We start from the raw sequence: 23864 nt of genomic DNA on the forward strand, positions 1-23864 counted from the left end.
CCGATAGGCAATTTTAACTTGCATTCTTTGATTAATAGTGAGACTAAACAATTTTTTCATGCATTTAGTTATTTGAGGTTTCTCCTTTTGTGACAACTAATGGCTCACATCCTTCCACACATTTCTATTAGAGTGTTTTCTTATTCTCCTTAATTTGCTAAGACCTCACATATTAGGAATATTAAGACTTTGTCATCTATTTTGCAAATATTCTTTACTAGCTTGTCTTTAAAACGTGTTTTTGAGGAGTGTTTCTGCCATATATACCAATCTTTTCCTTTATAGTTCTTTGCTTTGTTTGATTTTGTACTTAGAAGATCCTTTCATACCTCAAATTACAGGATTATTCATTAAATTTTTCTTCTATTACTTTCATGGTCTTTAAAAATTATTTAAACCCTTAATCCACTTGGAAAAATAATCCACTTGGAAAAATTTGTTTTGCTATAAGCAATGGAAAGGGACCCAACTTCTCTTTTTCCCCCCAAATAACTAGCCAGCTATATCAGTATTTTTTTTTATCAAATAATTTGTTTCCATACTTATTTGAAACATCTCCTTTGTTATACACTAAATTTCTAGATTTTTGAATCTATTCTAGTCACTGGTCTGTCTGTTATCATACTAGAGACAAACTGTTACAAATATTGTAGCTTTTTATTCTTTAACGTATGGTATAGGAAGTTATCAAATTGCTATGGAGATTTATGGGAAACAACAGCGTACGAACTAGAAAGAAAATTAAGTTTTCAAAATGAAGAGTCAATTATCCCAAAGAGGAAGGAGCGGATTTGAGACATACACTGGAAATATCAGACTCGATAATTACTCATCATAGGACATTATAGAGGCGATACCAGAGCAGGGACTAGCCTAACTCTACAATTCTACGTTTCAACAAAAAACTCATACTTTTCTCTTTAGCTTCTGTATTTGTATAATAAAATTATTGAGGAAGACAGGTCAGAACACGGTTTAAATAGCAAATGATTGATAATTTAAATATAATATTAGTATTCCGAATCCACTAAAAATTTTAGGCAAAAACAGAAAAGAAATTAGAATAAAGGTTATTAAATTAGAAAACTATTTGCAATTTTATATTATAGTTTGGTGTAATTTCCTGTCTTTAAACTTGTCTTTAAAATGAGTTGCAGAATCTGTAGGTTGACAAATAAAGTAAATAATAATAGCATCTAAAGCAAGAATTTAAAACCATGAAGGCAACTATGGAAATCACAAACTTAGAGGTTAAAAATGACAAAATAATGTGTGAAAGCACTTTAAAACGTACAAAATGGCATGTAAAAATAAAGTTACTTTATTATGAAGGAGAATTGACAAAGATAAAATTCACTTATATGGTACTTATTTCCTTGAAAATTTGGAATTAAAATATTCTAAATATTGGGCTTAATTATAATAGGCTTCTGATGGGAATATACTGTGATATATTACCATGTTCTATTTAGTTTTCATTCATATATTTGATATTGCACTTTAGTCTACAAAAGGAAATCTCAAAATCACCAAATAATTATATCAACTTTAAAAGTTCAGGAAAAAAAAATCAATCACCTATGCCAACATGTGCTTCTTGTATCATGCTTACGTCATTAGCACCATCACCAACAGCCAGTGTTATAGGTTTCTCAGGTGAGACTTTTATCAGTCTTATTACCTGAAAGACACATAACTAATTAGTTACTTATGATAAAATTTCAATTTTCTTGTATTTATATAAAGTCATTTATCTGAAATGACTCTGTTGTAAGAACAGTAGAGTAATAAAATTAATTTTATATTAGACAATAATATGCACTGGGGTTCATTTTTTGAGGGACGTCTCCATTAAGATGTCAGAAATGACACAGCAAAACAGAGTACTACCTTTGAATTTTATGATGAGAAGCAAGAATCTTTTAAACACAACTTAAATTTCTAAAAAGCTTAATAATAAAGTGTGCAAAAAAATAATTACACTTAATTGAACTTTGTCTGGCAAAACTTTTTCTTTCTCAAGAAATTATTCTTTCACTTGATACAGAAGATAATTATCTTCTCTTGTAATAAAATTTAAAAAAATTTTAAAAGCAATCAACATTAAATTTAATAAAATCAAAAAAAGGATTTCGTTAGAATTGTTGAACATACATTTATAAAGAACCTAGGCGTTAGCTCTGTTTGGTCTCCAGTTTTAGTCTCCATAGACTGGGGTATGTGAATTACAATAATATAGGCATTGTAGCAAAATTCCAAGAAGCCAAAAAAAATTGGATGTCTAATTTATTACCCCTGTATGTGAAACAATCAGTGTTTAGATGTGCACTGTGACAGTTACAGTCTAAGACTCCAAATACAAAAATATTTGTATAGGCTTTCATTTGAATCAAAGTTAGCTGAAATTTAATTATTTCCTGTATACAGCTTCACATCACAAGTTAATTGGCTTTTCAACTTTTTGCTAAAGTTCTATTTATCACTTAATAGCCATTTTCAACAAAGAGATTATTACTTTATGAGAACGCAAGAATAAGCAGAGATTAACAGAACTACCTGAAGGTGCAGATGAATTGAAGTCTCACAGCTAAGTAACTAGTTAAGTAACTTGTGAAACTTCAGTTATCACAGTTCAAATTTGTATCTTAGGAAAATCAGAAACTGCTATTACAGACTTTCTAGATCATTATGAATAGCTGAAACTTTAATATTCCTTCTGAAAATTCCAAAGGTTTAAGGTACACGGTTAAAATTCATAATATAAGAAGTAACTGACTCCTAGTAAGATTCATATATTGCATACCACCAAATGGAACTAGATAAGGCATTAACCTTAAAGAATACTTTTAGATCTAAATATCTTTATGGGACTTTTTATAACACAAACATACCTTTGCTTTCTGCAGTGGTGCCATACGACAGCATAATACAGCTGAACAATTTCTGCAAACATCCATAAATAGTTTTTCATGCTCCCTGAGGGCAAGAGAGAGGCTGGTCCCATCCACCACGAGGCCATGTTGAATCACGTGATCCTCTTTAATTCTAAGATAGAAAATAATTATATCTTCTGTAGGACACTTTGAAGCCATATTATTTACACTCATTTACTAAACAAAAGATTTTTACTGAACCATTCACCCATGGACTTTACTCTTACAAAACTGATAGATCAGGAAACAAACTGAGTTGTATTACCTGACAGTTGAGATTAAGCAGAACTGACAGTGACTGATATGATGAGTAAAACAGATGTATTCAATTTTACAATGAATTGATATATAGATTTAGTAACTATATTTTCTAAAATGTGAATTATAACACATAATCTGAGGATACTGTCTCAAATTGTATGAAAAGTCTTACAAAAATTAAAATGTTATTAGTTACACATTTAGCAATTCCTAATTAAAAAAATTAAATGAAATCAACAATGCTCAGGAAATTCAGGAGCTAGATTCATCATGTGTGTAAGTAGGAAGGAAAGGAAGGAAGGAATCATAACTGCCTCTTCATATTAACCCCTGTAACAGACTGTAATGCCAGATATTACTATGGTGGAACATGGATCACACTTCCCTTGTGACCATATGCTACACGAGTACTACTCAAAGTATAGTCTGATTACTGGCAGCTGGGTAAACTATTCATTGCCTGAAGAGACAAGAAGCTTGTATGAATATGTAAATCAACTACATTTCTGAGCACACTATTTTAACAGTTTCTCTTCACTCCCCGTTTGGTAATAAGACTTTCTCGATGAAAGAAGCAGTGCACAGATTTACATTCTGGTGCAAAGTCCTTTATGTTTTTGAAGGCCAGCACTCAGAGTAGCACAGTGCTACATCCACAAGGAAAATACTATAGTTCACCATTGGGTTCAAAGGATAGAAGACTGCTACAGAGAAATATCCCTCCAATTTTATTTTATTTTTTCCCCTAGCTTTATTGAGATTATTAGTGACATAAAACGTAAATTTAAGGAGTGCAATGTGACGATTTGACACATGTACATATTGCAAAATGATTACCACAATAAAGTTAGTTAACACCTCCATCCCTGCATGTAGTTACCATTTTTGTGTGTGTAGCAATAACATTTAAGATGTACTCTTTTAACAACTTTCAAATATATAATACAGTACTGTTAATTAGAGTCACCATGCTACACACTAGATCTCCAGAACTTAACCATCCTATAACTGGAATTTTGTACCCCCTGACCATGTCCCCACTTCCCCTAGACCCCACCCCCTGGCCACCATCATTCTATGATTTCTGAGTTCAGCTTTTTTAGATTCCATGTATTAAGTATTTGTCTTCCTCTGTCTGAATTTTTTCATTTAGCCTAATGCCCTCAATGATCTTCCACACAGTCACAAAAGGCAAGATTTCCTTCTTTTTTATGGCTGAATATTTGTGTGTGTGTGTGTATCTTTATACATCGTATAAAGATACACACACACACAAACACAGCTAAACACATCACATTTTTTTTATCCATTCATCCATCAATGGACACTTAGGTTGTTTCCATTCTCGGCTATTGTGAATAATGATGCAAGGAATATGAGGGTACAGATATCTCTTCAACATAGGGATTTTATTCCTTTTGGATAAATATTCAGAAGTGGAATTGCTGGATCATATGGTAGTTCTATTTTTAGTTTTCTGAGGAACCTCCACAGTGTTTTCCATAGTGTCTGTACCCTCGATTTTTAAATGAGAAGTAAATGAAATACAAGCTATAAAAACTAAATATATATTGATAGATTTCAGTCTTGTAATATTAATAAAAATCTTTTGAATTAAAATGATGTCTTTCATACTATGCCTAATCACTGTTGTGTTGCACTGTAACTAAAAAGTGGTAAAAAATTGCCTTTTATAACATAAACTTTTATGACGTAAATTTCTTAAAAATATATTTTTCTTTTCTTTATTAATTCTCTAATATCTGAAATCAGCACCTACAGTGACTGTTTTTCCTCCCTGGTGGCCAAACTTTACTTAGCAACCTGTGCTGCCTCCAATGTGTTCAGCGTAAGCACTGCCTGAGAACATGCCTCGGAAGAAGGAACAGCAGCCAAAAGTGGGACAAAGGCGATCAGTTTTCCTAGGGAAATTTCCCAAGGCACACTAATAAAGTTTTCCTCTGGCTGGGCTTCATAAATCAGCAAATTAGCTGAGAAGAATCCATGAGATATTTATGAAATATGGAAAAGCATCTCACAGTTCTGGCACATATAGATAGCACCTGCTCATCTCTGTAGCCTCATGTCTCAATACTTCCCATACCCTCTCCCATCTATTCCATTCTTTGGCCATACCTAACTAGAATCAATACCTTGAATGAGCCTCTTTCTCAGCTATAGGAATTTGCATACACTGCCTCCTTTGCTTCTCTGTGTTACTCTCTGATCATTTAACATTTCAGCTCTTAGGAAATAACACAGTCATGAGTTGTTCCACAAAATTTCCCTCTTCTGTCCACTCAAAGCTTTCTGTTCTTGCCTTAGTTACAATTCAGGTGTGACAGGTCTATGACAATATATTTACTTCTGTTTTTTCTACATTCTAAGTATTCTGAGAGTAAACAATACACCTTACATGACTTTGTGTTCCAAATGCCTAGATAGGAGACAATCAGTATATGTTTGTGAAGGAATGAATATGTAAATTAAAGCTTTCAAAGGTAGAGAATTCTTTGCTCCATCCAATGTTTTTAGAATAGACACTTCCTGAAAGCCTGTAAATCAAAATCCTATTGACTTACATGATTCTCAGAAAGTATGATTGTCTCAGAAAGTATATTTCACCAAAAAGGTGGTATCTTTAAAATATAAATAAATTTCACATAGCAAACCTAAAATTCATTTTAAGCTATAGTCTTCACTTTATAATACAGCTTTTGTACAAAAAGGGAAATGAACAACATCCATGATCTCAACAGATTTACTAAAAGCATATATATAGTAGACTTCCAGAAAATATTTTAAACACAAATAATTATCTTTAGATGGTTGATTATGTTATTAGCCATCATATCTTCTTTATCATTTCCAGCAATTTTTAAATGGACATTTATTACTTTTATGGTCAGGAATAATATTTTAGAAGGCATATTAAAGTAAATGATTCTGAGAAATTAATTTATATGTTTTAGAGAGCTCTCCTTGATACTTAAATGTTTAAGTAACCATAATGGTGCTAGGACTGCTCTCAAACTATAGTATAATTATCTAGATCAATCACCTTTTTGAACTCAAGCACTGAACCTTCTGAGAGGTGTAGTGTCTCTTTAAAACATCCCTTAAATAAGTTTTTCTTTGATGAAAGCCAGAGTTTAGTACCATATCAATGCCTGCATAACAAAAGTAAATAAAGCACTAAATGTACATTGACAACTGTGGCATAGCCTTTTCACGTTTGTTTTTCTGCATTAGTAGCACAAGACTGCAAATGACAGGTACTTGTAGAGATCTAAGATGCCTACACACGAGCAACACTGGTGCTTACACTGAAGCACTCCTTAATTTACTGTGAAAAAATTAGACTGCGTTAAGTGGGGGTTCCTAAATAAAGTTGATCTGCCTATAAACAATTGATTTAAAAAAAGAGAATGGATTTAGAGTACAAATACTTAAGAAATTATCTAAGAACAGTAAAACACAAATTTCCCAATTTGGTCATGTGAACTAGATCAGCGGCTGGCAAATGTTTTCTGTAAAGGGCCAAGAAGTAAATATTTCAATTTTAGGTTTTGTGGGCCAAGAGGCTAAATTGAGGATATTATGCAGGTACTTACACATAAAAGAGGAAATAAATTTTGACAAAATTTTTACTGAGACGGTAAAAAATGTAATAAAAATAATCAAATATAATTTTTTTTATAACAGAAGTCTACTGATGAGAAGAATGGACATTTTTTGGGGGGGAGGAATAACATTTTACTTAACTGGGGTTCAAAGTGAGTGTTCCCTAGCATCAAAATCAATTACAAACGTCCATCTGTTAATGCTGATCTGTAATGAGACTTACATTTTAATACAACAGAACTGTCTGTAATAAGATTTTATATTTCATCTTTGAATATGTCTTTTTAAAGAGGTGGCATATTAAAGTGTCACTAAATAATAAACACAATGCTTTGCTATCTAATTTGATAAAATAATCAACACTCCACTGTGCTTGAAAAGTGTAATATTAAAAGCCTGTTTTTCTTTTCTAGTTTGGACATGATGGGTAAATACCGATAATAAAAGTACAGTAAAATACGGCAATATGTGTGGCACTCAAAACACTACCGAGTTATAACTGTGTCTTTGTGATATGCAGTGTAGGAAGCAGCAGTGAGGAATGATAAAAGTGCTTCTTCAGGTCTCTGTCACAAATAGTACTCAACTGTGCTGTTGTAGTGCAAAAGCCTTCACTGATAATATGTAAATGAATGTATGTGAATGTGTTCCAATAAACCTTTATTTACAGACACCAAAATTTGAATTTCATACAATTTTCACAATGCAAAATACTATTCCTCTTTGGATTCCTTTTCATCTATCAAAAAACGTAAAAACTATTTTGAGCTCATGGGCTGTAAAAAACAGGCAGTGGGCCATTTGTGGCCAGTGAGCCATAGTTTGCTTGACCCCTGAACTCTGAGATCCAGATAATTATATTCTTACCTTCTGGCAAGCTGCCTCAATTGTTCAGCACAATCGCTGTCTGATTTCTGGTTTGTAAGTTCGAGAATGTTCATGGTTCTGTGAAAATGTCCACATGATAAACTCACACTAACAGCTGTTTCATGTTTATCTCCAGTAAGCACCCATACTTTGATACCAGCCATTCTCAACGCTTCAATAGTTTCTCGAACTTTATCTTGTAGTCTGAAAATTACAAAAAAAACAGAATTAGAAGTAGAGAATAATTTTTTGACTCTATTTTAAGTATAAACCACATAGTATAAGTAAGGTAAATTCTGGGCTCCTTGATCTAGGAATGTTACAATAGAGTAATACAACTGATATTTTTTCCCTTTAGGGAAGAAACAGGAATAACCAAATTAGCGATCATTTGATTGAAATAAAATCTACAACTTCCTATTTTAAGAGTATATCTTTGGGGCCAGCCCAGTGGCACAGTGGTTAAGTTCACACATTGTGCTTCGGTGGCCCAGGGTTTGCTGGTTCGGATCCTGGATGCGGACCTATAAGCCGCTTGTCAAGCCATGCTGTGACAGGCGTCCCACATATAAAGTAGAGGAAGATGGGCATGCATTTTAGCTCAGGGCCAGTCTTCCTCAGCAAAAAAAGAGAGGTAGATTGGTGACAGATGTTAGCTCAGGGCTAATCTTCCTCAAAAAAAAAATTAACAACAACAACAAAAAAGAGTACATCTTCAAAGTTGATTTTTATAGACCCAAACTAAGTATATGGTCTTCATAAAGTCCTGTTTTGTTACAGTCTTAAATTTCAAATTAGAAGATTTTCCTCTTTTTTTGATATGAAAATCTCATATCAGTAGTTTAATAATCAGACTGTGGACAATAAAGGACTACATAGCCTCAGGTGAATCTCAGAAATCTCATGAGGACAACTCAACAGTAAATGAAAACCTAAATTAAAAAAAAAAAGCAATCACCCTTAGATCTAGGGGGTAGAGGAAAATATAACAACAGGCTTAATTTGTAGAATTCAATTTAATTCAAGAAACTGTTAAACATACATTGAGATACATGCTGGGGAACAAAGACAAAGAATAAATGGACCTCAAGGAATTCACAAGCTAACAGAGAAAGTCTTTAAATAATTATAATATACTGCCACAAGGACAACATTGAACTACCTACAAAACATGGAGACTTCACAAAGAAGAGAATTTTTAATCCTGTTAGAGGTCAGAAAAGGTCTTACTGGAGTGGGGGTAATATCTGAGCTACACTTTATGAATAGGTATTCACAAATGAAAAAGAGAAGAATGGTCCAGGCAGAAGGTACAAGGAACAAAGGCACAGAATAGAATAGCTTTAACTATAGCTGTTGTTGAGAGGAGAACTACAGACAGTTTGGTACTGTTGCAGCATAAAGTGGAAGGGGGCTGTGGTGGGAGGTGAGTCTGGAGAAGTAAGCAGGTGCTTCAAGTCACTGTGTGGCACCTGCGAAGTATTCTAAAAATTTGAGCCTATAGGTAAAACCACAGATAGCTGGATTCTTTCATCTATTTCAGATATCTGACTAGAACAAAAATTCCATATACTAAGTGGGAAAAATTAAGGCTTGAACTGTCTATTTTGATTTTAAATACATTATAGGATGTTAATAAATGGAATTTACGTCATAAATTAGAAACACTTGGCTGTAAAAATCTTACAAGAGAAAAATGATACTGCCTATTTATCTGATACTTACCTGTCTTCTACTGCTGTAGCTCCAAGTAATATCAGGTCTTTCTCTATGAACTGGAAGACATGTGCCAATTTCTCTTCCCGTTGTTGCAAGGCAGTCCTGGCTTCAAAGAGGCGTCTGTCTATTTCCTCATACTCTTTAGATGTCAACTGTCTATAGGCCATACACAGAGTTCTTAGCCCTTTCTAAAACAGAAAAATTAAAGACAGAAATTGAACGAAAAAAACTACTGGGGAATCAAGAAGTCACTGAAATAAACTGAGGACCCCATTACCAAAAATCTATTTACAAATAACTTAAAAAGTACTATCATTTAGCGATAGGAAGTAAATGAAATGTCACAAAGCCCTAATGATCTGAGTTATGGGACACATATTATCACAGGTCTTTCAATTTCTGATGAGTTATTAAAAAGTTGCTCAAAATAATTAAGGTCACTAAATTGTAGAATGTTAGAGCCTGGTCAGGATCATAAAGATTATCTTATCTGTGTGTGGTTTTAAAACTGTTTTACCTAGAAAGCCAGGAAGTTCTATAATGATACGTTTAGGATTGTCAAGAGAGAGGCAGCGCCAGGTTCTACTCTCCTGTTTTTAACCACTATGAATCCAATTTTATTTACTTCAACAGAATTTTTTTTAACCAAAGGGGACCATAATTTCCTGAGGGTTCATGGTATGACAAATTCGCAATTCAAATAAAGAAGTCTGTAAGGTGGCCATTATTAAACAAACAATTCTTTCTAGAGTCAATGAATGAATGATTTTAAACTGTATCACTGGGGCCGGCCTGTGACCGAGTGGTTAAGTTTGCGGCCTCTGCTTCCGCACCCCAGGGTTTCGCCAGTTGAGATCCTGGATGCAGACATGGCACCGCTCATCAGGCCATGCTGAGGCGGCGTCCCACATAGCACAACCAGAGGCGCTCACAACTAGAATATACAACTATGTACTCAGAGACTTTGGGGAGAAGAAGAAAAAAAAAGAAGATTGACAACAGATGTTAGCTCAGGGGCCAACTTCAAAAAAAAAAATTAATAAATTCTATCATTATATCTTCACTGGTGAATTGGAATTACACAAAATTTAGGAATATATATATTTGATTATCTGCTTCTACTGGCTTCAAATTTTCTTATGGTGTTAATATTTGAAGTTGGCATCTAAATCTAAAAGCTTATAAAAAAGTTCCTTTTCTTGCTATATATTTTCCTCAGAAAAACTCAAAACAAATGTTCTAACAACAGAACTTGGAAAGGGTAGATTTCAAAATACTATAAGACACTATTTAGTAGATTTCTAAATATTTGCATTCATTGATTTATAAATGAACCACACCTATAACTGTTTCTCTTAAATAAAAGTTAAAAGACCATGAGAGTTATTAATATATAAAATTAATTAATTTGTTCTACAACAAAAATTTATTGAGTGTCAACTATGTGCCAGCATTGTTCTGGATATTAAAATGATAGCAAGGTAGAACAATGTCTTTGTTCTCATGGATGTTACATGTTACAGTGTGGTAGATGAACTAGATCATAAACAATTAGAAAACAAAAAATGGCAGAAAAGAAATGATAAGTAAAGGAGGCAGGTGAGTAGAGATGAGTATGGAGCATACATTTACAGAAATGCAGAAGTGAGAGATGATGAGGTCCTAAGAGTGACAGAGAGCTGCTGAATAATCTTCCTGTTCACACGAATTGTAGCACTTTGTTTTTATAAGACTCCCCCACATTCTTTTATTAAGAAGACATAATTCACAGACCATAAAATTCACTCCTTAAATTCAGTGGTTTTTAGTGTATTCACACAGTTGTGCAGTCATTACTACTATGTAATTCCAGAATATTTTCATCATCTCCAAAAGGAATACCATAGCCACTGACAGACACTTCCCTTTCCTCGCTTCCTCCAGCCCCTGGCAACCACTAATCTGCTTTCTGTCTCTATGAATTTGCTTATTCTGGATATTTCATATAAATGGGATATGTGGCCTTTTTGTGACTCTTCTTTCACTCAGCACAATCTTTTCAAGGTTCATCCATGTTGCAGCATGTATCAGTACTTCATTCCTTTTAATGGCCAAACAACATTCTATTACATGAATATGATACATTGTTTAATCCATTCATCAACTGATGGACATTTGGGTGTCTCCATTTTGTGGCTATTAGGAATAATGCTGCTAAGAACATCTGTGTACAGGTTTGGTGTGGACCTATGTTTTCGATTCTCTTTGTACACCTAGGAGTGGAATTGCTGGGTTACATAGTAACTTTATATTACTCTATGCCCTACAAGGAAGTGTCAAACTATTTTCTTAAGTGGCTCTATCATTTATAGTCCCACCAGAAATGTATGAAGGTTCGTTTCTCCATATCCTTGGGATTGCCTTATATATTTTTAGTAAACCTTCCTTCGTAATATAGTAATTTGAATGGTCCATACAGCCATAAGTGCCCTGACTGTAATAGGTTCAAAGAGAAAGCTCGCAAGTTAGCAGGTTAAAAGTAAAATTTTAACCAAAGAATGTGGAACCAACACATAATGTAACAGAACTGCAGAATTTCTATAATTTTTGATAAACTACCAATGCAAAGTAAAACCCAAATCTTTCACACATATATATACCTGTGTGTGTGTATATATATATATATATCTTTCTTTTACAGTTTTTTAAATCATAGAAATTTGTACTCACCAAAGCAAATTCATCTACATGAATTCTGGTTTTTTCTATTTCTCCACCTATACATTTAGGGAGAATTGATGACTCAGCTCCTTTAGCAAATAAAAACTTCTCACCTAAAAATAAAAATGAATCATTAAGCTTTTAATATTAAATAAATAAAAATTCATGAAAGTTTAGATTGGTTACCTGAAGGTGCCTGAACAATAACACTCATTCTCCTACGATCCGAATCAAATTCCAGAACATGAAGTAGTTTGTACCTAAGGAAAAAAAAAAATAAGACAAAAACTTTACTTTTTTTAATACTATTGTGCATATTGTAAAGAATAACTATAAAAGATAAAACGGTTAATTTAGAAAAAGAAATTAATCTCAACTACATTTTCAAGATGATGGGTTGTGAATCATTAATAACTCAGAAGATAGAAAAAGAAGGAACTGATAATTATCGAGCACTTAGCAAATGTCATGTACTTTACATACCTTATGTCATTTAATATGCATGAGAACCAAAGGAGGTAGGTTTTATCTCATTTTACAGAAGAAGACTATTAAACTCAGAAAGATTAAGTAATTTGTCTCAAGTTAAATAAGCTTGTGAGTGGCAGAGGAAGGACTGGAATCCCAGATCTGCCTAGTTCCATGTTTTTCTCACTAAAAAAGGTGACTGATTCTCAATTCTTTTTTCTGCCAAAACACACCTGAGAAATACAACACACTCAAATTAGTAACAGGGCTCATTAGAGCAGTGATTCTGAACCTGGGACAGGGCATGTGTGTACAGATGGGGGAAGAAAAGCTTCTCCAGGGAGCTGTAAAAGAATTTGTGTGGATGAGTCAAGTGTGGCTTGAAAAATCTTCTGGATGAATGTATACAATGATGCACATACAGAATGCTTTGCACATCTCAAAGAAAAACCCTGAGTGAGATGATGGTTTATAAGTTGATTAAATGAGCTAGACAAGCTCCCACATGAAAGCGGCCAAAGAATAAGCTCTATGTAGTTTGGAAAACCACAGCTAGAGTTGAGATATGATTGGAATTGATAAACCCATGAAAGGTATGAATATAAGAATAATGGACCAACTTATCAAACAGTGAAAATACCGGAAATAAGACAGCTGTTCCTTAATGTTTAAAGATGAAATCATAGGAAATATAAGGAAGTTTTTCTTTATTTAGTGAGTAGAAACCTAGGAAAGTCATTACCCCAGGAGTGTATAAAACACATAAGTAAATTCAAGAACCACTAAGCAAAAATACAGGTGAAAGATTCAGAGCAGAATACTGCAACGAGATGCAATGTAATAGTGACATCATTCTAGAGCAGCGGTCAGTAAACTTTTTCTGTAAAGGGCCAGATAGTAAATATTTTAAAGCTTTGTAGGCCATATATGGTTTCTGTCACATGTTCTTTTCTTAAAACAACTCTTTAAAAACGTAATGTAGTTTGCAGGCTGTACAAAACAGGTTGTAGGCCAGATCTGGCCTGTGGGCCACAGTTTACTGATGCCTGTTCTATACTAAATACTTAATATATGAAAAATTACAATGTAGAAAAAAATTACCGTTCCAGTTTTCCAAGTGTTTTAACTTCCACAGTTTCTTCAGAACTGCCAATAAACACAACGCCAATTCTATGGATTAAAAAGGAAAAGGAAAATTAGATTTAAGGGATAATATTTCATATTTCACAATGTCATTATAACTTAGCTTGCATAAAAACATTTAAAATATAAGTTTAAGACATATTTTAAAATATTTATTTTGAATAGAGCATTATTTTTAAGAACTTGAAGGATCAGAGTAGGGCCAAAACAATACACACACAAGTATTTCTCACAAATTATATTATTCATATTTCATAGTAACCAGATTTTTAAAGATACTTTTTCGAAATGACTCAATGCAAGCTTCACAAACTTCTGACACATTTCAAATTCTCATTTAATTTAAAATGCACTTCTCCTTTATGTGTTTATGAATTTCGTCTGACAATTTAAAGTAATTTTCTAGTGTTTTCACGTTTTTATTTAAAAAGCGTTTTTCGGAGGATTTGGAAATTAAACTACCTTGCAGCAGCTTCCACTAGTGCTTTTTCATCTGGTGAAGATGCATAGTACTCTAACTGGGAGGGTGCAAGGTTCGATTGCCAAGGACCATCACCAATGCCATCAGTCTGAACACTGCTAATCTGTACAGTGTGACAGAGACTGACTGCTTTAAAGAAGAGATCATGTTTTTTAATCTGCAGAAACATAATTAATATACACAATAAAAAAAAATCCCCAAATAACATTTAGGAAACCAGAAACAGAATTCTAAAAAATGTCAATAAATACAGTTAATAATTTGGTAACCTAAGATCTAGAACAAGAGTGTTACAATCTTGTATTGCCTGAATAATAATATCTGGTTGCTTCTGACTCCAAAATGTAAAATGTCACATTTGCTTATGACCCTTTAACATACGAGTATCTTTAGAGGAGGCATAACCAAATAGCAAGTAAAGGTGAAAACTCTTTTGTGAAAGAAGAGAGGTTTCAAAAAGAAATAAATTTAAGCTCTGTTTCTCAGCAAAGTCTTCTTTACTTCAAGGCAGTAAGGGCTTTCCTGAACTTAGTCCCATTTAAATACCCAGAAAAATAAGGCAGAAACATATTAAGTGACAAGTTAAACTGGGTTATGACTACAAATTCTCAGTGTTGAATCAAAGGATGTACATTTCATATATATCTTCCTTGCCCCACTAACACTTAAACTTCTCCTACAACCCACCAACTACCAAAGAGAACTATTTCAAACGAAACTCCTATTTATTAATTTAAAAATTACTTACTAGTTCAGTTTCATTTTCAGGACTGCTTCCAAAAGAGGAACTGGTTGTAAAATGGGATAAGTTATTAAGATGGGGTAAACTACTAAGATAAGATAAGTTTCCTTCTGAAGAGTCTGGTGATGGTCCTTCAGATACAAGTCTACCATTGATTTCTTGGTACTTTATGCCATTAATTGAACATTCCCGAAACTGCATCTCATTTTCCGTCAGTGTACCAGTTTTATCTGTAAACACATACTCCACCTACAGAGAGAAAACAAACCTTTGTGTTCTTGGTCCTATGTTAAACAGAAAAATCTTGTCCTCTGTCTCCTGAAGTCAAGTTTACCTATGAACTCTGATATACTGATGCTGAGATTCTTATAATCCAAGCACAACTGAATAATTAAAGATGCTATGGAAACAAAACAGGATAATACAAAATATTTTAAATCTACATATACTTTGAAGTTTCTAGCATCTTCAGGTGCATGTTCATCTGTAGAGTGGACTGATAATGTGGTATTAGTATTTCTTTTATATCTCCTGGATAAGGAGTTTTTAACTAGCAAAAAAGATCAAGAATGATCTTTGAGCAAGGGTGGAAGGGATGTTTAATAACCTAGAATGTGAAAGGGAATAGTCTAGGAGAAATGTTACAGAGCTGAGTACAGGAACACAAAATGATAGCAACACAAGAAGTCAAAAGTGGGAAGTTGTCTAAAATAGACAGGAAATTGAAAATAGGGAAGGAAACAAATTCAGTAAAAAGGAAAAATGATTAAAAGAGAATATTTTAAAGAGTAGACAAGACATATAATTTTATTACTCTTTGAGACAAACTCAAGAAAAACCCAAAAGAAGGAAGGTCCACAAAGAGAAGGATGACATAGTGAAGTCCCGATACAACTAGGATCATGGTGAGGATTTTACTACTGAAATGATGACTGAGAAAGAAGGCATTTAAAAAGGCAGGCAGACATCACAAAAAAAAAACTACAACAAACTTCAGACCAACACCCCCTATGAAAATAGACAAAAACCAAACCCAGAAACATATAAAACAGATTATATACCATAAACATGTAGAATTTATCCCTGAAATGCAAGATTGGATCAACATATACAAATCAATGAAACCCAACATATTAATAAAATGGTACTTGTCTTTTATTCTATTAATAAAATGAACATCTTGATAGATGTAGAAAGAGCATCTAACAAAATCTAAACCCTTTCATGATAAAAACATTTAACAAATTAGGGATAGAAGGGTACTTCCTCAACCTGACAAAATGTATCTACAAAGAACCCATAGCTAGCATCATACTTAATGGAGAAAGACTGAATGCTTCCTGAATCCCTAAGTTCAGGAATAAGACAAAGATGTCTGCTCTTGCCACTTTTATTCAACACTGTACTGAAGGTTCTAGCTGGGGTAATTAGATAAGAAAAAAATAAAAGGTATTAAGATTGAAAAAGAAGAGATAAAACTATCTCCATCTGTAGATAACATGACCATGTATACAGAAAATCCTAAGGAATCCACTAAAAAACCACTAGAACTAATACATAAGTTCAGCAAGATTACAGAGTAAAAAGATCAATACACAAAAAAGGGAGGTAAAGTTGGAAAAAAATTGTTTTGACCAAGATAATAAAGATAAGTGAGAGACTGTACTTTAAAGTTCATATTCTTGAGAATATTCAAGAAAAATACAACACCTGAGACACAGGAATTCTGCTATGTAAAGTAATAACAAAATCCAATGACTGTGCAGCACTCACTACATTCCAAGCACTGCTAAGTGTTCTAACTCATTTAATCCTCTCAATAACTCCAGGATAGGTACTAATAGTATGTATACTTTAGAGAAGAGAAAACTAAGAGTAAAGTTAAGCAACTTATCCAGTCAAAGAGCTAGCAAATGGTGAAACTAGAAATAAAAGATAAAATACTTTATCTTCGCTATGTTATGCTAAAGGTTGCCCAGTATCTACAGAAAATGTTTAATTCTAATTTCAAATGACATCTCTTTAGAGAGATGTCACTTACCTATGCAATAAAAAACTTTTAGATCAGGAAGAATAATGAGAATGAGGTATAAAAACATTACTATGATAAATATACGAGCGGTCAAACAGAAATAACACTCCAAAGTTGATTAGAATAGAGACAGACCTATCAGTCATGGAGGATTCTACAGAATTAAGATTAGATGAAAGGGACGAATAAAATAGATTAACATTGATTTAAAAAAATATAAAATCAACAAGTTTAATTTTTTAATTCTGGTGATAAAGAGATCACTGTACACCTTCATAAGAGTAGTTTCTTGAATAGTGAGGAAATGAAAGGACATAGGAGAGTGTGAAATAAAGTAGACTTCATAAACATAAAAATAGAATAGGAATAGAGGCAATAAACATATATGAAGTACTGGTAGGCTTAAAAGCTAAAAGAGGGGCTGGCCCAGTGGTGTAGTGGCTAAGTTCACGTGCTCTGCTTTGGTGGCCCACGGTTCACAGGTTCAGATCCTGGGTGTGGATCTGCATGCTGCTCATCAAGCCATGCTGTGGTGGTGTCCCACATAAAAAATACAGGAAGATTGACACAGATGTCAGCTCAAAGTCAATCTTCCTCACCAAAAAGAAAAAAAAAGTAAAAAGAGAGGCTGAGATGAATTAGAAATTAAAGAAAGTTATCACTTAAAGTTTCTTAAAAAGGGAGCAGATATAGGTATGCATACACAGCGTGAGCTTCTAGAAAAATGATATTCTATCACGAAGGAAAATGGAGGAGGAGAAAATTGGGATAGAAAAGGTGAAAGGAAAGAAAAAATGGAAAAAAATATGTTCAGCAAAGCAGGAAAAACAGGCTATGTTTTTAGGTCTTGAATATGTGATACAAAATTAAAGAAATGTGACATAAATTAATATTTAGCATAAATTATTAAAGCTCCCTAAACGCTACTAAAAATAAATGGATAAACTTCTGGTTAAAACCGGCAGGCTGAACAAATGTAATTCTCTCTGTTCCACTTGAAATTTCACCAAAATAAGAGTAAAGGAATAAAAAACCCCCAAAGAGAATGGCAGAAGACGCAACATGAGAAGGGAGACTTGATGAATTTGGAAGATGAAAAGGAGATGATGAGCGGTAAGTGACTTAGCAGGACTTAGAATCTGAAACCTAAGCACTGGGGGAAGTCTCTTCCTAGAAACTGCCAGGAGGCAGATGTGCCAGCTGCCACTGAATGTGAGAGTACAGGATGAGGCTGAAGGTGGAGGTATTAGGAGCTGTCTGAATCCTGAAATCTCTTCATAACTTGCAAACTTGAGACCGCCATGCACTCACTGGAGCAACAACTGGAAGGTTTATTCCCTGGAGGTTGAACCGGAGAGAATGTGAACTCTGCGAAAAGCTGAAAACAGGCATGGGGCAGCTTTTGGAAAAGAGAGGAGGCAGTGCACTAAAAATAGGAAGATTTCTACTTGACGACTGCAACAATCACAAGCAGCAAAAATACTAATTTCAGTGCTTCTCTCTGGGGAAACTGAGGAAAGACCAACACTGATATTTTGGGATACCCCAAAAAACAGCTGGGCTGCCAGGCTTTTCTAGGGAAAACTTTTAAACTTTTAAAAAACCCTGAAGATTAGCATTCATTTGAGGATCACCCTCTCCTCGAAAGGTAGAGTCTAAAACAAATTACAGTCAGTTCTGCTCTAACATTGTCTTGAAAACACAAATTTATTATAAAGCGCTTTATCAATATGTAAGGGAACAATTTGAGCATAATGTGACTTTGCGTTTGGTTATGCACATTTTTGTCTGTCAGAAACACTAAGTGAATGCAGAAAATTGCACCTAAGCTGTGTAGGAATACATGAAATGTACAAAATTCAAAGAGTTACTGGTTATCTCAGGTCATCATGTGTGTTATGAGCCACACCCATCCACATCTGGCGTTACAACTTTCCTTCTATTTTCAGATAACCTTTCTTCAAATACTTCACAATAACACTTACGTTGAAATATTTCTGATACCCACTTCCAAAAGTAAACCTCAGGTCTTTTTCAAGATAAAGTGCCATATTTATTGTAGTATTTATGTATTTCTTAACAATTTAGCAAGTGCTGTTTTTATTGGGTTCCTATCTTTTTATTTTAAATGTGTTACTGACAAAGTTTTAGTTGTACCCCAGTCCTATTTTCCCATAAGCCCTGTGGTTTTTTGTTTTGTGCTTGTTTTTGGTGAGGAAGATTAGCTTTGAGCTAATATCCATTGCCAATCTTCCTCTTTTTTTGCTTGAGGAAGATTAGCTTTGAGCTAATATCTGTGCCAATTTTCCTTCATTTTGTATGTGGGTCACCACCATGACATGGCTTAATGAGTGGTGTAGTTATGCACCAAGATCCGAACCTGTGAACCTGGGCCAGTGAAGCAGCGCACTGGACCCAACCACCATGCCATGGGGCTGGCCCCAGCCCTGTGATTTTTGCTGAGCAATTCTGCATAGTGCAGTGACTTTCAGGAATGCATGTCACATTAAAGCAGAACTGACTGTACTGAAAAAGACACTGGGAGCAAACACAGAAAATGCAGGGAGCAGAAGGCTTTAAATAGACTAGCATTAGTCTTCTCAGAGAGGTGAAAGAATAAATTATATTCACAAAACAGGAATAAGATACAGTCAAAAGAAGACTATTCAGGTATACTGGAATATTAGAAATTAAAAATATTACAAAAGAAATAAAAGAAATCAAAAGGTAAGTGAAAAGATAAAGTTGATGAATTCTCCCAGAAAGCAGATTATAAAAACAAATGAGTAAATGAAAATTGAAAACCAATGTAAGAGAATTAGAGAATCCAGATAAACACCCTGACATCCAAATAATAAATTTTTAAAAACCCCACAAAACATAAAAAGATGTTATCAAAGAATTAACACAAGAAAAATTCCTAGAACTGAAGGACATGTGTTACCAGATTGAAAGAGCTCAGTGTGTTTCCAGACTGAAAGGGTCACAGAGTACACTGCTCAATGAAAAAAAAAGGACTCACAGCAGGATACATCATCATGAGATTTCAGAATTATTGCATAAAGATCCTAAACACTTCCAGAGATTAAACAACAGATCATGCATAAAGAACAGGGAATCAGAACGGCACTGGATTTCTCAACAGCAACATTGGAAGCTAGAAAAAAACAGAGAAATGCTTTTGGAATTGTGAGGAAAAATAATTTCCAACCTGGGATGCATTACCCAACTAAATTATTAATCAAGTGTCAAAAAAGAAATAAAGATATTCTCAGATATCCAAAGTCTCAAAATATTTTCCTCTCACGCATCCTTCTTCAGGATGAAAAATTATTATTATTATTATACGTGTTCCACCAAAATGAGAGAATAAGCCACAGGTGGGAAGACATGGGATCCAAGAGACCAGAGATTCAAAACAGGAGAGAGGCAAATCCCAGGGTAATGGTAAAGGGAAGTCCAGGGTGACAGCTTAGAAGCAGGCCCAGAAAGAAGTCCAAATTGAAGCAGGAAGATAAAAGGCTCCAAAAAAACTGCTGCCAAAGAAAAAGAAAAAGAGAGAAATAGAGAGAAAGAGAGGAAAGAAATCCTAGATCACCTGATGTGTTTGCATATGTACACAGATGTTTCATATATTTGTCAGAGACTTGTATGTAGTATATGGAAATTAAGCAAATGAAAAACAGAGCAATTAACTCTAGGAGAAACAAATATATAAAAAAGAAAATGCAATTATAGTATTACAGGGCACATATAAAGAACTAGCAATTAGTGAGCAACACTAAAACAGTCATAATAATGTCAATAAATGAATATATATTAAATCGCAAATTATGATATAACAATATTGGGGGGCTATGGAGAGGTAAAGTGAGTATGCATGTGTCTGGGTATGTGTGTGGAAGTAGTGTGTAAGAGTTATATCTTTACATTCCATAGTAAATAATGTCTAAAATTTAAAAATCAAGAAAGAATATTATATAAAAATATAGTGTTAAATAATGGAAGAAATGGCTTAAGACTTAAAAATGGAAAACAGGAATTAGGTGTGCAGCAAAGTAGGGCTGTCTTTTGGTATGAGCCTCATAATATTTTCTGTTTTATTAGTCTTTGTGTAAGTACTGTTTTGACAAAAACAACAAATTAGAAAAACAAAACATCATTTTTACCTGTCCAAGCTCTTCATTCAGATCAGAAGTATTGACTTGTGCTTTCTGATCTGATTCTTCATGATAGAGATCAAGATCCCAGCCAATAAAAAACGATCCAAGAAATTTCTGCATTTCTACTGTCACGTATAATGAAATTGGAATGATGAAATTGTAGAGTACCAAAAAAGCAAGGAAGTCTGAAATAAATCTCAGAATCTACAAAAAGAAATTTTTTTTGATAAGAGAAAATATATGAGAATTTCTTCAGTATTACTGAAGAAAATTATCAGAAAGTTTCATGTCTAAACAGACAATCAACTACACTGAAATTCACTTATTGAACTATCTTATTAACACATTTCCTTTGGTTGTTTTGTTGCTCATTAGAATCTTGAACAAAGTGAAAAAAGAAAAGGTTAAATTCAAATTACTTAATTTATTACTTCAATGGCATAGAAGTACCACATTCTAACACACACTCTGTGAAAGGTAAAATAACTAATTGTGAGTGATACTGAAAATATGTTCCTATGATTATCTGTTTTATGGTCTCTTGAGATTCAAATTTGTCTCCAATATTTGTATTTTTAAAGTGAAATTTGGAGAAGAACTATTTACCAAAATTGCAGGTTAAATTCTCTTGGTAGTCCATATTTAATCAGTTTAAAACTTTATATGACATAATTTGTATTACTACTTCATACCATTAATAGACGGACAGGAAGACTCCTTGAATTACACTGACAGAATTGAAAATAAATCAACCTACTCTTTAATTCACTTATACAGTAAATGGAATAAAAAATTGAACTTGTAGTACTGAAATGGAATGCCAATGGAAACGATTTAAATTTTTGTGATCTCTTGTAACTATTCAAGTCATGCCATAGGGAATATAAGTACTTACACCCTAACATGCCAAAGGCATATAACACTACAAACATGCTGGCTTCTCTTCGTTTGCAGTGTCCTTCTGTCACCTTTCAGTAGTAATTGTTTAAGGAAATCAAAGTAGTCATTCCTATCAGAAGTCAGTACCAAAGCAATAACTGTGCCAAAGAATAAAGTTTCCTTTACAGGAGTCAAGAACACCATAAAATACCTTACTACTATTTCTTTGATGTTCTGTTTTTTGGTTATACCAAGGTTCATCCCATTTTTCTTCAGCTTGCCATGTATATTTCAAGATAGTACTGATGATGGCTTCAGCAATAAGGATTATGAGATAAATGATCAAAAATGTGTTCATTGACCTGAAATGAGAAAAAGAGAATGTAAAACATACCAATTACATGTTATTATATTCATTTGCTTGGAAATTAATACTGGAATTAAATAAGATAGAAAAATATGTAAGATATTACAGTAGCTATTTAAAGGACACAGTCTGTTTTTAAGAAATGATCATTCAATAGAATCTATTTACTAGCCATAAAAGAACCAATACGTAAGATTACAAACCTACTTACTATAGTTAAGTTACTGTTCAAAATGCTTATAGTATATAAACATAAAAATGATTATTTTTGACCTCCTCTTTTTTTTAAGATACGCTTTTTTTTTTGGTGACAAAGATTGGCCCTGAGCTAACATCTGTTGTCAATCTTCCTCTTTTTTTCTTTCTTTTTTTTTCTCCCCAAAGCCCCAGTACAAAGTTGTATATCCTAGCTGTAAGTCCTTCTAGTTCTTCTATGTGGGATGCTGCCACAGCATGGCTTGATGAGCAGTGCCACGTCTGCACCCAGGATCCCAACTGGCGAACCCCAGGCTGCTGAAGTGGAATGCACGAACTTAACCACTCAGTCACCCAGCCAGTCCCCCAGCCTTGTATTTTGAGATCTTGCTACACTCACTTATTAGTTCTAATAGTTTTTTTTGTTGAATGCTTATGACTGTCTATGCGAAAAATCATGCGTCCTCAATAGGGACAATTTTATGTCTTACTTTCTAATATTTATGCCTTTATTTCTTTGTCTTGTGGAACTGATAAGGCTTCTAGGATAATGTTGAAAAGAAGTGGTGAGATTGGCTATTCTGGATACAAGTCCTTTACAAACTATGTGCTTTGCAAATATTTTCTCATGGTCTGTGGCTTGTCTTTTCATCTTTCTAACAATGTCTCTTGAAGTGCAGACATTTTTAATTTTGATGAAGTTTAATTTAACAAAACCAAAATAATATACACATCCATAGTCATATTTGTGTGTAAATAAATGGAAATAGACAGTTTTCTTACTTTTCCACTGCAGATCGTTTCTGTGACTTGCTCTTGTAATTTAATGCCATCTTAGTTTCCATTCCAGTGTAGACAGCAACACCTGCAAAAAAAAGTCTTTTTAAAAAATCCTCTAGGATGTTTCACAAGAGAAGTGTACTCACTAGCATGAAAGCATCTAAGAAAATGTATTATCTGACAGTTGTTAGAACGTGGCTTTCCTTTAAGTCTTTTCAGAGTGTTTAAAAGGCTTTCCAAGTCCAGTTTGGGGGAACTGCAATCACTCAAGCTGCTGGATGGAAGGCATGGTGGTTCTGTTCTTCAGTTATAACTGAGACAGCTGAATGAAACAGATATTATTTGAGTTGGGATTGATGGAGGAAAAGGATTTGGAAAGATAAAGGTGGCAGGAAAGGCCATTAGAGATAGAGCAAACAATGTTAACAAAAAGAGAAATGGAATAGTACTTTTGTTAGGTTGGAACAATGGATGGAAGTCAGAGTTTGAAAGGTCCTGAAAGTCATAATC

The 23864-nt window shown here is 33.8% G+C and overlaps 1 protein-coding gene across 7 annotated transcripts in view; it reads right to left on the bottom strand.

Moving 5' to 3' along the window:
- Nucleotides 1-23864, bottom strand: part of ATP11B (ATPase phospholipid transporting 11B (putative)) — a 110168-nt gene that overhangs the window by 41138 nt on the left and 45166 nt on the right. For all 7 annotated transcript variants that reach the window (XR_011503268.1, XM_070509362.1, XM_044771136.2 and 4 more), the window contains 12 exons: nt 23358-23439; nt 22224-22374; nt 21140-21337; nt 14945-15187; nt 14178-14353; nt 13674-13742; nt 12291-12364; nt 12114-12217; nt 9411-9592; nt 7686-7889; nt 2892-3045; nt 1579-1681 (listed from right to left, as the gene is read on the bottom strand). Coding sequence is in view for 6 of the 7 variants with exons in the window: in XM_070509362.1 (XP_070365463.1) it covers nt 1579-1681; nt 2892-3045; nt 7686-7889; nt 9411-9592; nt 12114-12217; nt 12291-12364; nt 13674-13742; nt 14178-14353; nt 14945-15187; nt 21140-21337; nt 22224-22374; nt 23358-23439 (1740 nt within the window). In the remaining variant the exon portion in view is untranslated. The remainder of the gene's footprint in view (nt 1-1578; nt 1682-2891; nt 3046-7685; nt 7890-9410; nt 9593-12113; nt 12218-12290; nt 12365-13673; nt 13743-14177; nt 14354-14944; nt 15188-21139; nt 21338-22223; nt 22375-23357; nt 23440-23864) is intronic.

This window comes from Equus asinus, chromosome 5 (genome assembly GCF_041296235.1).
Source record: "Equus asinus isolate D_3611 breed Donkey chromosome 5, EquAss-T2T_v2, whole genome shotgun sequence".
In the NCBI taxonomy this organism is placed as follows: Eukaryota; Metazoa; Chordata; class Mammalia; order Perissodactyla; family Equidae; genus Equus; species Equus asinus.